Source organism: Lissotriton helveticus, chromosome 10 (assembly GCF_964261635.1).
Source record: "Lissotriton helveticus chromosome 10, aLisHel1.1, whole genome shotgun sequence".
Taxonomy (NCBI): Eukaryota; Metazoa; Chordata; class Amphibia; order Caudata; family Salamandridae; genus Lissotriton; species Lissotriton helveticus.
This window is the reverse complement of record NC_136071.1, coordinates 410,393,048-410,410,707: the sequence shown is the minus strand read 5'-3', so window position 1 is coordinate 410,410,707 and position 17,660 is coordinate 410,393,048. Positions and strand designations below refer to the sequence as shown.

Below are 17,660 nucleotides of genomic sequence, written 5' to 3'. Positions count from 1 at the left end.
TGGTATCTCCTCATCTGGAGGTGGAGGAGATTCAGTTGGTATTGGAGATTGAACAGGAGAAATGTATGGTGGAGGAGGAGGTGGAGAAGGGATCCTTAAAGGAGAAGTGGCAATGTCTCTTTTCTTTAGAGGAAGTGGAGATGGTACAGGTTTGTCCATTTTCCTTTTATTGGAAGGGCTAATCCTGAGATGACCTGTTTCTGGGTCTATTTCCAGAGTCTTTTGTGTAGGATCAGACTGAAAAAGCTGCTCCTCTGAACCGTGTTATTTCGGCGCAGATTTTTTGCGGTCCGAATGCTTATGTGGCACAGTCTTTGGAGTTGTTTTAGGCTCCTATGGCTTGGTTTGAGAAGGTTTTGTGGGTTCCGAAGGTTTGGTTGGAGTTTTTGGAACAGATGGTTTGGATGGGTCCGATGATTTTTTCGGATCGGCGGTGCCGGATGTTTTCGGAACGGGTTGTTTTTTCGGTTCTGATGGTTTTTTGGGATCCGAAGGTTCAGTAGTGGCTTTCGGAACTGGTGGCTTTCTTGGTTCCGAGAATTTTTTCGGATCCGAAGGTTGAGTCTCTTTTGGTTTTGGTGCCGAATGCCCCGGTGTCGGACCAGGCTTTGGCGCGGACGAAGACAATGGTTTGTCTTTCGGTTTGTCCTTGGCTGGTGCCGAGGATGGAGTTTTGGCACGGAGGGTAGGCTCACTCGATCGTGAGTGGCCTGAAGGTTTGACTGTGGACTTTTTTGCCGAGCCCGAAGGCGGGGCGTTGAAGTTTTGTCATGGTGTGCACCTGGGCCCAAAAGTGAAGGTGTTACCAAAGCCTTTCGATGGGTGGGTGGGGGAAAAAGGGGTCAACATCAGTACTTTCGACCCTTAGCCCCGGGGTGATATCTTTGACGTCGGATTCTTCGGCCTCGGAGACTCCTTCTTCTATCCGCTCCTGCTCTGGTACATCAACGCCCTCCTGGAAGATGTCGTCTGGTATCAATGTTGATGATAGAGCCATGCTACTTCGAGCTCGACAATCTCGGATGGTTTTCTTGGAGCGGAAAGAGGCACAAGCCGGAAAGTCTTTGGCCTTGTGTTCAGGTGAAAGGCAGAGGTTACACACCTCATGCAGATCAGCGTGTGGAAATTTTGATGAGGACATTTTTTGAATGGAGTCATTTCCATGAGCCACGAAGGCCTGATAGCGCAGGTAGGCCCGAAGGCCTGCTTCGACAACCGGAACCGGAGTAGAAGTTTGTAGAGATGTGTCAAAAGTTAACTCTGTAACAATACCGAACTGGAACGTGTGGAACACATCCAAACCCGCTGGCGGAAAAAAACAATCTGAAGATGGAGTCGATGCCCATGCGCCCTATTGTCCAAATGAGGAGACACCCATCTTGTGACTTCCAAAGACTTTTACAAGACAATAACAAACTGCAAACATCCGGGCCCAACACCAGATGGCGATCTATGCATAGTGTGCAATCTGCAGCTCATTTGCCTCGAACAGAGGTTTTACAACTGAGAAGATCATCGGAGGACATTGAGAATAGAAATAGTCGCAATATTTTGCACATTTACGGTCTTCCCGAAGGCCTTGAGGGGAATTACCCTGTTGCGTACTTAATTTCCTTTCTTCCACAGTTCTTGGGTCTCCCTACTTCGACCAAAATAAATATTCAAGGAGCCCATAGACTGGGTCCACGTCTATCTCCTCAGCTGCTCGATCTAGACCGCGTGGAAGAATTATTTTATTTCTACAGTTCACTGACCTCCTACAAGTGCTGAGTGCAGCTAAATCCAAAAACAGCTGACTTGGCATGGCACCAAAGTATCTATTTCTCAGGATGTTTCAACGGCCACCGCCAAGCGGCGAAAATAATTCCTATCTCTCCGTCCTGCTCTTCATTCCTTGGGTGCGAGGTATGGACTATTCCACCGTGCCTCTTTATGGTCACCTTCTTGAACAAAACTTCTACTTTTGAGGATCCGGCAGATGTCAGAAAATTCATTCAGTCTCATTCTACTGCTTCGATGGAAATAGCTTGGCCTCCTCCTGACACTTGACTTTAATGATTCCTTTGTTGTGCCCCTCTCGTTGATTATGCTGTTATAGGAATATGTTATTCAGTTCCAATATTTTTCTTGTTCTAGTTTGCATAATTTTCTGTTTCTTATCACAGGTTCTGTGTAACCCACTGTGCTCCTATTTCATGTTCCCACTCTCGTCTATGTTTAATTGACTTCCTGGTGTGGTGCGTTGCCCTTTGTTGGGGGTGCAGTTTTCGTCTGTCCATTGCCCCCTCTCATCCTTCCCTTTGTTCCCCTGTAAAGATACGTACCACAGTCGTCATCTTTGACATGCACTGTCTTCTCTTACTTTCATTCTTTCTTCCCTCCTCCTATTCCCACTTTGTTTTTTCTCTTTTTTTCCTGGTGGTATTGCATTGTTTCTCGCCTTGAGGTTCTTACCACAAAACCTTTTCCTGACGCTGCAGGAGTAGCTTGTGATTTTCCCAGTGTTCCAGCCCTAGTGCCTTCTGAGAAGCGGAGGAAAACCATCGGCGAGGCCGCAGAGGAGACGAGAGGTGCGGCCCCGGGACTGCGAGGCTCAGCGTTCAGTTCCATCAGCTGTTGCCTCTTCCCGCGTGAGCCGCGCCCCCTCCCAGTGCCACGCCCCCACCAGCTTGCTCATAACCTCTCGCGGCCCCCGCTTCGCGGGAGCCGCTCGCCTTGAGGTTCTTACCACAAAACCTTTGCCTGACGCTACAGGAGTAGCTTGTGATTTTCCCAGTGTTCCAGCCCTTGTGCCTTCTGAGAAGCGGAGGAAAACCATCGGCGAGGCCGCAGAGGAGACGAGAGGCGCGGCCCCGGGACTACGAGGCTCAGCGTTCAGTTCCATCAGCTGTTGCCTCTTCCCGCGTGAGCCGCGCCCCCTCCCAGTGCCACGCCCCCTCTCACTCTACAGGAATTTAACCAAGGGCATTAACGCGCATCGCGGGACGCGCGCGGGGCGAAGCCCGGGCAAAGGGCGGGCCCGTTGTTGCCCGTTAGTGCCCGGGAGAGACCGGACCGGGCCACCCCCCTTGGCCTTCGTATTTCAACTTTCAACTGTTTCAACTGTTATCACCGACATCCCTCAGAGTATAGGCCTTCACAAATGTCTACCATGCATGGTAGAACTAGAAGTAATACCAAAAAAGCAATGGCCGTAGCACAGGTCACTGGGCCTATAGACCAATTTATCTCACGGGTTAATGAGACAATTGACCAGAGCATTATTTTATTGGAGAAACGGGTATCTCTGGACCTTATGAATGCCAAACGCTCGTCCCTGGGACATCTAGCAAATGTAAGCTCACCTACCCAGCAACCCCTAATTAATTGTTCACCTTCGCCGGCTGTGGGCACACATACAGTCCCTAACGCAGTTGATCTATCGGTAACTCACTCAGACTCTGACCCGTCATACGCTGATCTTGAGGCCACTCCAGACCTAGAAGCCTGCCAACCATCTGAAAAGCCAGAGCTAATTGCAGATAAACTTCCCCAAGTATCAAGGGTAGGAGTTTTCCTGCATCACCAGAATTAGGGAACTCAGGCTCTGTTAAAAACGCGTCTAAGATTAAGGAAAAGAATAAAACTAAAATCAGGAATCACAACCTTGTTTCACCTACCCCTAACTCTGCACCAGGCATACCTTGCTGGGTCGAAAACATGGTAATAGATCTGAAATCAGACCTTGAAGCTACGATAGCGGCTCAAATCAAGCCCTTAATATCTAAAATCGATAGACTGACGTCGCTAATTAATACAAAATGGGCTAGCATGACAAGTGGAAATGTGCCTACCCAGACGCATGGGAAAACAAAAGATGTGCCCCTGGCAAACATATCTGGTAGCAAGCCTCTGAGAGATTCTTCCACTAAGGCCAAAATTCCAGCAGACAACCGAGGACCAATATTACAGCATTCGATTCAACCAGGGGGCAAATCTGTTGTATCTCCCCCAACCCTTAGCGTGACTGGTCCCACCCCGGAGATGCAGATATCCTCTGGCCCAAAAAAAGTGAGCAATCAGCCAGCAAAGGGACCTAATGGCTTGGATGCTAATCCAACATCAACCTCTTCCTCAAATAAGTCTCAGGATCCAGGGACAAGGCCGGCTCGTTTCAAAACAATCAATTTACCACCGGAAGCCTCCCCCTTTGTGGTTGTCTTGATGGGTGTACCCCCACTGAAGGAGGGCAGAAGAGAAACCTTCACTGAACTGAGAAACAAATGTGCCCAGTGGCTTCAGTTGCATAAACCTCTACCCATCCATATGAGCGGCGAAATTCTTACGGTGCGTAGAGGCGAGTGGGTGGGTAGGAATACTAAGACCATAGCAGGGGATGTTATTACTGTCAAATTCAGGGACATAGGGGCGGCAAATTATATATGTAATACACCCTCTTGTGGACCTGCTACTCAAATTAATCCACTTCCCCTGTCCTATTTTCTACCTATGCCCCCAAGACAAAATCCCCCTAGATTCAGCTTCCCAATTAATAGAGGGTATACGCATGCTCCACATCATATTTCTCACCAGTGGCAGCAACCATGGCATGGACTACCCCCTCCATTTGACCCCTTCGTTTCCCAGTTTGCCCACTGGAATAGATTCTGCGCACTGGATGAAGTTGACTGACTCAATTCTGACGAAGCTTCCTCCACTTATCTTGATATCAATAGGGGTAAGGAGGAGGCTCCTTCGGTCACATCTCACCCCTTATGCCCTAATCCCCCAATTGTGGTGGCTACCAGCCTGACCAAGTCAACGCCTTTAGCTCTAGATCTAGTCAGTATAGTTCCCCATAACCCTAGAGATACCAATGGTATTAGAGGAGTAACCAGTAAGGACAAAATAAAAATTCTTAGTTGGAATCTCGCGGGGATTCACAGGAAGTTCGGTCTGCCTGAGTGGAGTGATTTGGTTGAAGCACACAAGATATGTGTGTTTCAGGAGACCTGGAGCACTGAACCACTCTATCGAGTTGGGTTTGTCACCTATTTTGTTCCAGCAGAAAAACCCAGGCAAGGGAAGGGGCGTCCCTCGGGGGGGCTCATTATTTGGGTAAGTGTCTCCCTTAATTGCCGGATTACCCCTAAGCAGACAAATAACCCAGACATTCTGGGTATTTCTCTGTCTAACCACCGTAGAGGTTTGACCTTAGATCTTTACAACGTCTATGCTAGAGGCACTAAAAATGGGTGCACCTCGTCTGTAATATCTGATCTTGAGGTGCAACTTAGGGACTATAAAGAAGCTGACCACACCCTAGTAGCAGGCGATTTTAACTGCACATATGAGCCACTTCCCCTGGATGGTATCCCTGACCTTGGTGAGGAAGATAGCAGATGGGGTATTCCTACACTCTCCATCCCTCCGATTAAACGGTGGACCCGCAGTGCAGTGCAGTTAAACGCACTGACCCTGGAGTTTGGGTTAAGAGCCACCAATGGCCGCACATCTTCTGACCGGATGGGCGCCCCAACGTTCAACAGGGTCGGTCATACTTCAAGGATTGACTACATTCTGCTGGACTTGGGGCTCTGGAGTTCGGTTGAAGATATGGTAATTACACCGACTGTGGAGAGCGACCACAACTCGCTCTCCTTAACCATCACGAACCCCTGGTCCAATGGTACATCGTTAGCACCACCTAAATGCAGACATAGGGTCACTGTCTCCTCTTGTGGGAGACGTCTAAAGTGGAACAAAGTTGCCAGCAACGCTGACAAACTTTCTACCATAGAAGAGGTTCTCATAGCCTCACAAGCAGAGATCAATGACATTGATTTAACCACGGTAGCTGATAGGGCAACACCCATTTTTGAGGCAGCTGTTAAGGCTATAGGAGAAGCTTTTTGGGTAAAGGGCACTACGGGGAAGAATATGTCCCAGAACAAATCTAAAGGGACACATGATTGGTACACTGTAGCATGCAGGAAAGCAAAGACCAGACTAATTGAGGCCGTCAAGGGCAAGTCCCAACCCCTAATACAGATAGCCAGGAAAGAACACAAGAGAACACTGGGGCTAGCAAAAAAGGAGTGGGAAGAGGCCTATTGGTCTACCCTCAAAGAAGCTAGCTCTAAGAAAGATTCTAAATGGTTTTGGGATACTATAAGAGCCCGTAATAGGCCAGATAGTGACCTGATAACTTGCAACATTCCAAGTCAGGCGTGGGTCCAACACTTCTCAAAGCTATATACCCGTCAAGATGATCATATTATTCCTATTGTTTCTTGTGATCCTGATGGAGGGCTGGAGGCTCCACTATTGCCCACCCCAATTTGGGTCATTCAGCCTAATGACTTTGATTTTACAACTAAGGAAGTCGACTATGCAATAAGCACCATCATTCCCCAAAAAGCGGCTGGCCCGGACGGCATCCCCGGTGATCTCTTGAAATTTGATACCAAGAAATGGGGGAAACTGATCCACTCCCTGCTTGTTGCCATCTGTAGGGGCGCCCCCATACCCTCCTCATGGAAGGGGGCTGAGGTGGTCCCTATTAATAAAAAAGGCCCCAGAGATGACCCATCTAATTATAGGCCCATCAGCCTGTTAGATATTAGTCAAAAAGTAGTCGGCAAGGTTTTGTTGGTCAGAATCTTAAACTGGATAGAGGAAAACAAAATCCTTTCTGACTATCAGGCGGGCTTTAGAGTGGGCACCGGGACAGTTGAACAAGCTTTCAGACTCATGATGGTGTATTGGAAGGTTGTGGTCATAGGCAAAGGCAGTCTTTATCTCGCGTTCATCGATTTAAAGACTGCCTTTGACCTTGTACCCAGGGAGACCCTCTGGACCGTACTGGCTGATATGGGGTTGCCCCACTACTTGTTGTCCCTACTCGTTAGGCTGCATCAAGATAACTTCGCTCAGGTTAGGTGGGGCCCTGGGGGGGAAAAACAAATAGTATCCCGGTTGAGAGAGGTGTCCGCCACGGATGTGTGCTAGCTCCCACCCTTTTCTCCCTCTACATCAATGGGGTGGTCGAGCATCTTCGGAAACATCCCTCAGATGAACCATCCCTGGCTGGCGAACGCATACCAACCCTCCTCTTCGCGGACGATACGCTTCTAATTTCTAAAACCCCCGTAGGACTCCAAAGGCTCCTAGACAACTTCCAATCCTTTTGCACCAAACGCGGCCTGGTAATCAACACAAGCAAAACCAAATACCTTGTGCTGAACCCTCCCAAAAAACAAGCTCGCCCTCCTACCCTGAATGCTGAACTCCTGGAGAGGGTAGAAGTCTTCGATTATCTTGGGATACGCCTTTCCCACAAAATGGATTGGACCCCTCACCTGGACAAAATGCTGCTATCACATAAAAGGATCACAGGAGCTCTTCTGAAAGAACAACGCTCCTGCATAATAAGACCAATAGCTACTGTTCTCGAGATCTATTCGGCCAAAGGGGTTAGCTCTGCCCTCTATGGGGCCGAACTCTGGGGGTCATCCATTGCTGACATCATTGAAAAACCTTTTGATAGGGCTTTGTATTTTAGATTCAGAATAGGAACTCTTCCCCTCTATTCTTTTACTTCACGCTGGAAATCTCGTGCACAAACTACAGAGCTTTGCCCTGCATGCCTAGACAAACCAGAGTCATTGGCACATCTTATGTTTGAGTGCAGAGAGTATATAACACCCAGGAGGATTTGGCTCAAAAACTTATGTCGGCAGCTGGGCACTAGGAGCCACGCGGCTGCAATCAGAATATTAATGTCCGACAGCCGTGCAACCTACGTTTGTGCTATAGCTAAATTTTTATCATGGGCTTGGTCCATTCGAGCTAAAAGGCTAAAATTGTCTGTTTAATTTTATTTTTAATCTACTGTTTGAATGAACTCTTTTATGTACTGCTTTACAAATTTGCAAAACACCAAATGAACTGAAAGGTTAATATTGATTGTTCAAATTTTCCAACATATTGATTACCCATTGCACTGTTTTGATAAACTTTTTAAATAGGTTTCTTTTTTATCGAATGTTCATGTTTGCTTTTAATTGTTTCAATGGATGCACTGTGATTTCTGTCTTGCTTTTATGATGACTTTTTATCGAAATAAAGCCTTTTTGACTTGACTTGACATATATGCTTTTATCTCCACATGACTTCTTGACTCTCCTCTTCTATGTATTTTTTCCTTCCTCCTCCACACCTCAGCAGTTTTTATCTCTTCCTCTTCCTTCCTCCCCTTTTCTCTTACTTCATTACTTAGTTGTTGAATGCACTGTTCTTCATCTATTGTTGATATTTTGCATTCAGAGTTATTTTTTGGAATGTGAAAGGTTTTAATAATCCAACTGCAAGACAGAGAATATTATCACATCTTGACTCTTATAACCCTGATTTGGTCTTACTACAAGAAACGCACCTTACAGAACCAGAGGCATTAAAATTGAAAAAAGGTTGGGTTGGCTCAGTTTTAGTCTCTCCTACCTCCTCTAAAAAAATAGAATTATAATTGTATGTCACAAAAAATTGAAATGTAAAGTTATATCACAGGAGATAGATATAAAGGGGAGATGGCTGTTAGCTAAATTGATCATAAATAATATTTCTTTGACTGTATTTGATGTTTATGGCCCTACTCAACCAGACAACTCTTTTTGGCCGTTGGTCACACAAAAATGTATTCTGTTTAGAGATGATCTCTTTATTCTAGGAGGTGATTGCAATCAAGTTGTTGACCCCTTTTTGACCTGTGGTATATAAATAAATAATACCGGATCTAGGTTTGACTGGACATAGTAATAACAGATAGCTCAATAAATAAGAGTCGAGATTCGAGGTAGTAGGAGTTTGCAGGTTTAATACAGCATAAAGGACAGGAACAGGACAACCTGCACAGGAATAGGATGGCAGCGCTGCCTGGGACAGGATTGGACTGGCGTAACATTTAATAACAGTGCACAAGCATATATACTAAAACAGTTGCATTACAATACATACGATAGGCGGAGCAGTGGGTGTGGTCGATAGCAGTCGCGAAAGATAAGGGTGAAAAGAGGTGTAACAGGAGGCGTATACATAGACATGTGATGTAAACGTAACAGAATATGTCATAAATGGGGCGGAAACATGGAGGGGGCTACCTAAGGAGCCGGGACCTCTAACCTAGTGGTGCGCGCAAACTAACAATGACGTGTTACTAGGAGAAGCTGGGGGCTATGACTTCTGCACTAGGAGCAGAGACTGAAGTCTGGAGAGTCAGGGCGACATGTACCTAACACTATCTAGTATCTGATGTTTAGAGAACATGTTGATAGAATCCAAAAGTTATCGGGGTAAAGGCTAACAGACTCTAAGACTGGTGCATGCATTGTTCTACATGTAGTGCGTGATGAGGAATATTAAATGACCATTAATACAGTATTTCTCTTACATGGAGACGTAAAAGGCTAGACGATGACTGAAACTATTGATGCGATTCAGTAGCTTAGGAATGCAGAGAAGGAGGGCTGGACTGATAACTAGAAACATAACATACTCTTGGCAGACTTAGAGGCAGAGCCAGGCCGAGCCGGGCACTGTGAGGCAGGAAGTAAGTGAAGGGTCAGGAATACAGGTGGGGGCTGTATCACTCCTCAGCGAGGGCTCAGGAGACAGGAGCTGAATCTGGTGTCCGGGCCCTTTTGAGGCCTAGAAACGGGGACTTTTCAATGAAATAACGTGCACACTGAGAAACGTGGCAACGTAGCTTTACATAGGCTCAATACTCGTAGCTTTCACGAGAACTGGAAACTGGCATACTAGAGATGGACACAACTATAATTGCGTCTTTAATCGATCATGGGGAATACATATGCATATTAATCATGCACATACAACATAGGATGGGGAACACGTAGGGACACAGAACATGGCAAAATTTACTTTTCCACAGACCGCCAGTCTCAGGTAGTTCCACTCCTCATAAATCCCATAAACAATTTCTTGATTCTATTTCCCAAACACACCTTGTAGATGCTTGGAGGATTTCTCACCCTGATACTATTGATTTTTCTTTTTTCCCTCCACCTCACAATTCTCGTTCCCGTCTAGACTATATTTTTCTTTCTCAATCTTTATCTCAAAATCTTTTCTCTTTCACTATCGAACCCATTGTCATTTCTGATCATGCTCCGATTGTGGCTCACTTTGATCTACTCCCTCCACATCCTAAATCCTCAGTTGACGTTTTAACAATTCTCTTCTGCTAGACCCTTTTTTCTCTTCCTCATTGACCTCCTTTAATAAAGAATTTTTTTAACTGAACAGTGATCATAATACTCATCCCCATATATTATGGGATTCTTTTAAGAACACGGCTAGGGGTTTTATCATAGACTTTGCCTAAAAAAAAGAAAAAGGAAACGTTTCCTCCAACAACACAAAGCTACTCTAGCAAATATTAAGGCCGTGAAGCACAAATTTTACACCTCACCTTTGGACTCTAGCTTACAAGATATTGTTCGTGCTAAATTAAACTTTAATAAAGCCAGCACTGATAACGCATCTTCTATACTTCTCGGAAGCAGCGCTTGATATTACAGCGGATATGATAAAATTGGTCAACTTCTGGCTAATTACCTTAAATCTCGAAAAGACCATACTCTAATTGACTATCTACTCCTCAGATGGTAATCTTAAAGATCGGGACATTCTTAACAAATTTATGCTATTTTATAAAGATCTATACACCCCAGAATCTCATCCTTCTAGTCCCCTTAGTCAATCTTATCTCAATAACATTCCGGCCCCCTCTGTCATCTTGATCTTTCTACACTGGAAACCGACTTATCCCTTAAAGAATTATCCAATGCTTTAACATTTCTAAAGAAAAACAAAACCCCCGGACCAAATGGTTTACAGTCAAATTGTATTTATATCTTTCTAATATACTACTTCCTAAGCTTTTAGATCTTTTTCATTCATTTTTTTCTTCTGGTAAGACATACCATACAGCACTTTTCAAGAAGCCACGATTTGCTTGATCCATAAAAAAAGGTAGAGATCCCATGTTTTGTAAAAATGATCGCCCAATATCCTTGGTTAATGTAGTTTAAAAAATATTCACTAAATTACTTGTTCTACGTCTAGAACCTCTTATACCTTACTTGGTTGGGAAGGAGCGGTGTGGTTTAGTCAAGGGTAGATTAAACTTGGATAACTCTCGTCTATTTCTTAATGTCTAAAATAAAATCCCTTATCTTTCCATCTCCTTAGCGGCAATTTCCGTTGATGCTGAAAACACATTTGATTGATTAGATTGATCCTTTTTATTGGATTCTTTGAAATGGCATGGTTTTGGTCCCAAGATGATTTTTCTTATTTCCTTATTACATTCTGCACCTAGAGCCTTGGTGTTAGTTAATGGCTGTATATCTTCCTATTTCCCTTTACATAGTGGAGTCCGTCAAGGTTGTCCTCTTCCCCCCCTTCTCTTTAACTTAGCCCTCAAACCCTTTTTATCATCAGTCCATAATAATGACTCTATATCCGGCTTTCCTTATGGTGATCACCAATTAAAACTTTCTGCATATGCGGATGACATTTTACTTTTTATTTCTAACCCTGAAGTATCTATTCCTCCTTTGCTGCACACATTCTCTTCATTCTCCCTGGTCTCTGGTTACAAGATCAATTCAGATGAAACAGATTCTCCCTCTTAACAAAATTCTGTTTTCAATATTCCTTTTCTTCCACTGGGTTTTCACGGAACAGATCTAAAATGAAATATTTAGGAATACGGTTCTCTAACGCCATTGTTTCCTCGGTCAAATTAAATATGGTAGAGGCTTTATCTCGCATTGACAAATTATTTTCATCTTGGAATCCCCTCTTTCTCTTGTGGTGGGGTCGATTAGACTCAATTAAATGATGATCACTCCCATTTTAATTTATACCCTTTCTATGCTCCATTGTGTTACGTTAAGAAGATTGATTCTTGTCTCTCCAAATTTCTTTGGAAAAATAAAAAATGCTAGTGTATCCTTATCTCTTCTTCGAAAGGCAAAATCAAATGGGGATGTTAATTTTCCTGATTTTCGTACTTATCATAAATACTTTTGCCTCCATCAAGCCACAAAATGGCTCCTTTCTGATTCTTCCCCTTTTACGCCTTTATGGTGTTCTATTGAACGCTCTTTGCTTCTACCCTTTTCTATAAAGGAAGTTCTGGCCTTTTCTGCCAAAACTCCTCAAACTTCTCTACCCTTGTTTAGACACATATGTTCTCTGTTGAACCCTTTGACCCAACCAAAGACTATTTCCAGGGAATGTTTTTTATGTTCACCAATATGGCATAATTCTCTTATTACCATTAATAATAGAATTATCTTTTGAAAATCCTGGAGATTAAAGAGAATAACTTGGGTCAAGGACCTATTTGATGGTTTGACTCCTTGTTCATTTCTCCAATTTCAATCCGCCTTTGATTGTCCCCATACTTTTTTACAGAAATTCTCTACTTTAATGGCAGTTATTCTTGATACTTTCCATTTTCTTCCTTCAATTCCTCTTTCTGCCGAAGAAAATTCTCTTCTTAAGATTCTTATTGCCCTTCCTAAGCCCTCCCTAATATGCAAACACACCTTATCTCCTGATCCGGATCGTCCTAAGAGTAAAGTAGAACTTGCCTGGGGTGTGAATGGACCATCAATTTCTGGGACAAATTCAGGTCCCGCTCTCTCAAAATCTCTAGATCTGCTTCTGTTACTCAATCTATGTTTTTCCTTTATCATAGACTTTATTTCACTCCTACTTTATCGCTACTTTCTCCCACTCTACTGACACAAAGTGTTGGACTTGTGGATCCCCCAGAGCTGACCTCATGCACCGTCTTTTTCTTTGTCCTCCTGTTATTTGTTTTTGGAAGAAAATGTGGTCCTATATTTCTCGTATGTTTAACATTCTCACTCCCTTTTCTAATTCCATCCTTTTCTCTAGGAGTTTGTTTGACTCTTTGGATCTCCCTACTCATAAAAATGGTCTATTTGACCGTATGTTGTCTTTAGCTTTCCAACAAAAAGCTCTTAATTGGAAAAAACTAACAAAGCTTTCTGTCCAACACTGGTGGAATAACCTGTGCCATCTTCATCAACTTCATATTGCCTTTGCCTCCTTTGTAAGCCACTTGTTAATAGAGATCTATATTGGTTGCCTCTTAAATCTTATTTAGACAAAAGAGCAATAACAAATAATTCTCGTTTAAATTCTGAACATTTTAAACCCCAGTAATTGTTTAATTCCTTTGTTCTTTTTTTCTCAAACCTTTTGTTGGCATACTGTATTGTCTAATTATAATAGGATTACTTTTTACATTCATTTGTAGATAAGCAATATTACATATTCTTCAGTTTAAAGAGTTTCACCTTTTCCCCTTTTCTCCCTCCCCCTTTCTCTCCTCACCCGTATAAAATATAAACAGCTTTCTTTTTGATCATATAACTAGCTATTTTTGTTATTATTTCTTGTATTGTGTCCTTTTTGTAATGCTGGTCTTATATAGTTCCTGATATTATCTAATAAAGCTTTTTAAACTGAAGAAAAAAAAATCATGTCTGGCCCTTTGCAGAAAGTTAAAACCTGAACAGATGGGCCAGTATGTTTCTCTGGTAAAGGTGGCAACCCTACCAATGCGTAATATGTCTTTCAACAACTGTGGAAAATATGAGAGTTAAGTGGTACTGATCACACCTCTTATTCCTCACCAAGACTTGAATTCCTTTTCTCCCTACCTTTCCACATATATCTCCACTAAGCCACCACCAAAGAAATACAAAGAATTGTGAGGAATTAACATCCAAGCGAATGTGCAAAGCCTAAATATGTGTGCTTAAGAATTATCAAGACTGAGTGCGAGTTTGACTATGAAATCGCCAAAGAACTGTGATGAGAAAATCATAGGACTCCGTGTAATAAACTAAACCTGAAAGCAATTGTAGCCTTGACCTTTCTTTTCTACTATTGCCCTGAGGCTGGAAAGTACAACTCAGCAGATACATATGTAATACAAATATGAAAAAGTTAATTATACCTGGAAGGACTGGTAACTTTGCATCTGAGTATCTGACAGGGCTAAAGTACTCTGAATCAAATTCTGCAGCACCAGAAAGTGAACATCATCAATACTGGAAGAAAAAAAAACAAGCATGTCATCGTTACATCAATGAACCTGCAAGCTCTATGTCACCCTTCAATCAATAAGTGAAAATAAGCAACAGTCATTCTTCTAATATGCAGTGTGGGAGTTACAATGGTGATAGAATTTTCTAATCCCACGGAAGAAATGACAAAACGTTACAAGAAGATGTAAAAAAAGGTTATTTCCACAGAGACCGTGGATGAAGTGTAACTTATTACCAGAAAATGAATCTCATCTACATATACACAAAAATTTAAATGAAAGCACTACAGTCCATCAGTTAAAGAAAGTATAAACACATGGGGCACAGGCAAAATTTGAGCATAAGTATTAATGACTAAAGAGTTTAAAACCAACGTGCTGCATGAATGAAAGCCCAATGTGAACCTTATTAACTCACCAATTAAGAGTGTCTTGCTTGTTCATCTGATTTAACTCATGCCCCACAGCCAAAACTCTGTACCTAGTAAACAAAAAACAAGACCTCTAAACACAAAGAAGGCTAGTGATCTTGATACATCACAAACAATGATCCCTTTGACTGGCAATATACTGTAACATTAGAGAAAATCAAGTTAAACAATTAATAGCCTAGTGACCCAACTTCTGAGTAGGTTGGAAAAGAGGATATTAACCGAACCCTATAAATACCCTTACTTCAAAGTTGGTTCTTTACAAGGTGCTGTACATGTCTCCTATTTCATATTTACCTAGGAAAAGGAGGAATTACTTGTGGAATCTTTTTACCATGCAGATCCCCCCATTTATTGGGTTTTCTCACTCATTCTCTCTCGATAAAGTTGTTTGGAATAAAACACAGGGAGCCAGTAATTACAAAATGTTTTAAATACGTCACAATGCCTTCACTGTCTCATGAGGCTATAACCATATAACTAGATTCTAAAATCTGCGAAAATGTAAGGATCAAAATGTACCCCATAAATCAGGATACCATTCTGAGCATGCGGCCTGGACTGATAGTGGTGACTGACTTTAGACTTTAGCCTGAATCACTGCATCCTTAAAGATTGTATATCTCTGGACAAAGCCCACACTATACCATGGCTGGCATATGTTAGAGCGGCATGTGCGAGGCTAGGGCGCCCGGAAATGTACTCTCTACCGCAAAATCTTAAAAAAGAGGATGTAAAGTGGGTAAAGCAGCATTTTCGGACCTTGTTGGAATGCGAAAGAGAAACGGTTCAACTCAGTAAACCTACGGTGAGATTACTTTTTCAACTTTCCACAACTACAGCTATGGAACCTTATTTAAAATATGTTACAAAGCCTTACCATCGCTTCTTGCTCACAAGGTTTAGATTCAACTCGATCCATCTTATCCTGGGCTCGTATACAGTATGGGGTACCCCTGACAATCTTCCCCCTTGTACATGTGACTGTTTTTCAACACAGGACACTCTGCACCTGGTCATGTTCTGTGAGCACTACTGGGTGCCGAGGAAAAAATTTCTTGTTACTATCTTGAAACCTCTGAATTTCGTCCAGGTACACCCAGCATTATTATACCTCCAGATGTTGAATACGGTGCCGGTGGCATATGGTGTAGCCTGTTTTTTAGTAGCAGCCGCCAGACTGAATAAACTAAGAGCTGCCGCACCACTTAATCATCAAATCTGACTTTCTGTATAATTTTTGGCAAGAATGTTTTTAACATTGTGTTCTTAGAAGGAGTAGCAATCAATTTTTTACACTTGTTAAGTGATCTGTTTAATTTTATTTTATGTATCATGCACTGCTTTTATGGTTTTAATTAACCGAATAAAGTTTTTTGACTGACTGACTTTAGTATCCACAAAACTGCATGGAGGATGGAGAGGTCTATGAAGCTTTCAAGATTCACTCTTAGGTATGTGAGGGGTCCAAATCAAAACTGGAAAAATGCTATCACTCAACATGACTGGCATTTTAATTAACAACTGAATGACCCAAAACTAATATTGGCTACATTGCTAATGGAGAAAGAGGGCTAACCCACTTTGGTACTCTTGGTTAAACAAACAAAGTGCTGCTCTAGCTGTCCAGTGGCCGAAGAAAGCCGACCCAAAATCCATGTATAGATTTTTGACGGCTTCATTTGTAAATGTTGCAACCAACACAGCATCGTCACACTGCCCATTCAGCACCCATGTTCTTTTACTTTGTTGCCAGCTTGGAATGTTACCTCTGTTACATGAACAAGGTGTGCTCTTTCATTACTCTCAATTATTAAGGGCCAAGTACTGAAATACCACAAGGCGGCTGCAGTATTTGCGGTTTGCTGTTTGTACTGACATGTACATTTTAGATTCTCTTTTATCTCTACTCTTTCATCTGTACTTGTGATGTGAGTAAAGTGAAAGTCACTGAAATAAACATCAAGCAGTGAGCTGTATACACAAATTCTATAGCTTGTATGTCACTGTAGGTGTGTGCAGAGTACATACGCACATCTGTGTGAAAGTGGAAAGGTAGGAGAGTCTCGACAGTTAAACAGATGCCCAAAAAAACAGGCTTTGATAATAAGGTGCTAATTCTTGTCACCATTTACATCATGGAAAGTTCTAACTAACAATTCCCATTCTAGGTGGGTAATTACATTTCTAAGTTTGCTTTTCACAAACTCAGTGTTTTGAAATTTAAGTGGGAATCTCCTCTGGCCGTATATAACTTTTCATGTCACACTAGATTCCCCACAGGTTAATTTTGGTTTCCAGTGTGTCTGCCCAGCTTATCTCCCTCAACAGACCCACTTCCCCACAAATGTTGTTTTCTATATTCAAGTCCAGGCAGCAGAATGTATTTCACCACACTTTAAAAAGCTCCATGTTCGAATAGACATATCTTCGACAGGGATATTATGTTTTAGTAAACCCTGTCCATCTACTTAATTGTATCAACTACAAGAGAATTATTCAAAACTTACAACTTGGCCATCTCAAAATTTTCAAGGTTGTTTACCCCATTAATCGCTTAGTCTTCCTAGACTGACAGGTGATGCTGAAGTCTATGTATTTCCATCTCATCACTGCTGGTGTTTCTAGTGGCAAGATAACATAGCACCCACACACAATTTCATGACTTTGAGAGCTAGAACATCTCCTTGTACAGAGATTTGAATCAAAGCACAAGTTACCTACCTTTAGTAACATTAGTAGTGATAGATTCCTTACCCTAGAATTACCCACAGGCGTCAGACTGGATCCGGAAAGTTTTTCGTAAGCAGTACCCCTGCGCGTTGGTAGGCATCGTCGTGCAGCTCCGCGTGCGTCATTGTTGCCGGGATGACGTCACCAGAGCTACTTAGTCGCGCCCATGCACGCTGATGTCAGTTCTGTACACGACTTTCCACGCCAGGAACACAGAGCCATGCAAGAAACTGACCACTTTTGCCATGAAACCAGGGCCCTGAAAGGGATAACCTTAACCCTCGAAATCGGTTCGCAGAACGGAGAGGATGATTGGGCGGTAAGGAATCTATCACTACTAATGT

General features: G+C 42.8%; 1 protein-coding gene across 4 annotated transcripts in view; it reads right to left on the bottom strand.

The window, feature by feature from the left end:
* GTF3C1 (general transcription factor IIIC subunit 1) overlaps nt 1–17,660 on the bottom strand; it is a 2,559,884-nt gene that overhangs the window by 433,396 nt on the left and 2,108,828 nt on the right. For all 4 annotated transcript variants that reach the window (XM_078662887.1, XM_078662886.1, XM_078662885.1 and 1 more), the window contains exons 28-29: nt 14,571–14,633; nt 14,063–14,156 (exon numbers count right to left, since the gene is read on the bottom strand). In XM_078662887.1, coding sequence (XP_078519013.1) covers nt 14,063–14,156; nt 14,571–14,633 — 157 coding nt within the window. The remainder of the gene's footprint in view (nt 1–14,062; nt 14,157–14,570; nt 14,634–17,660) is intronic.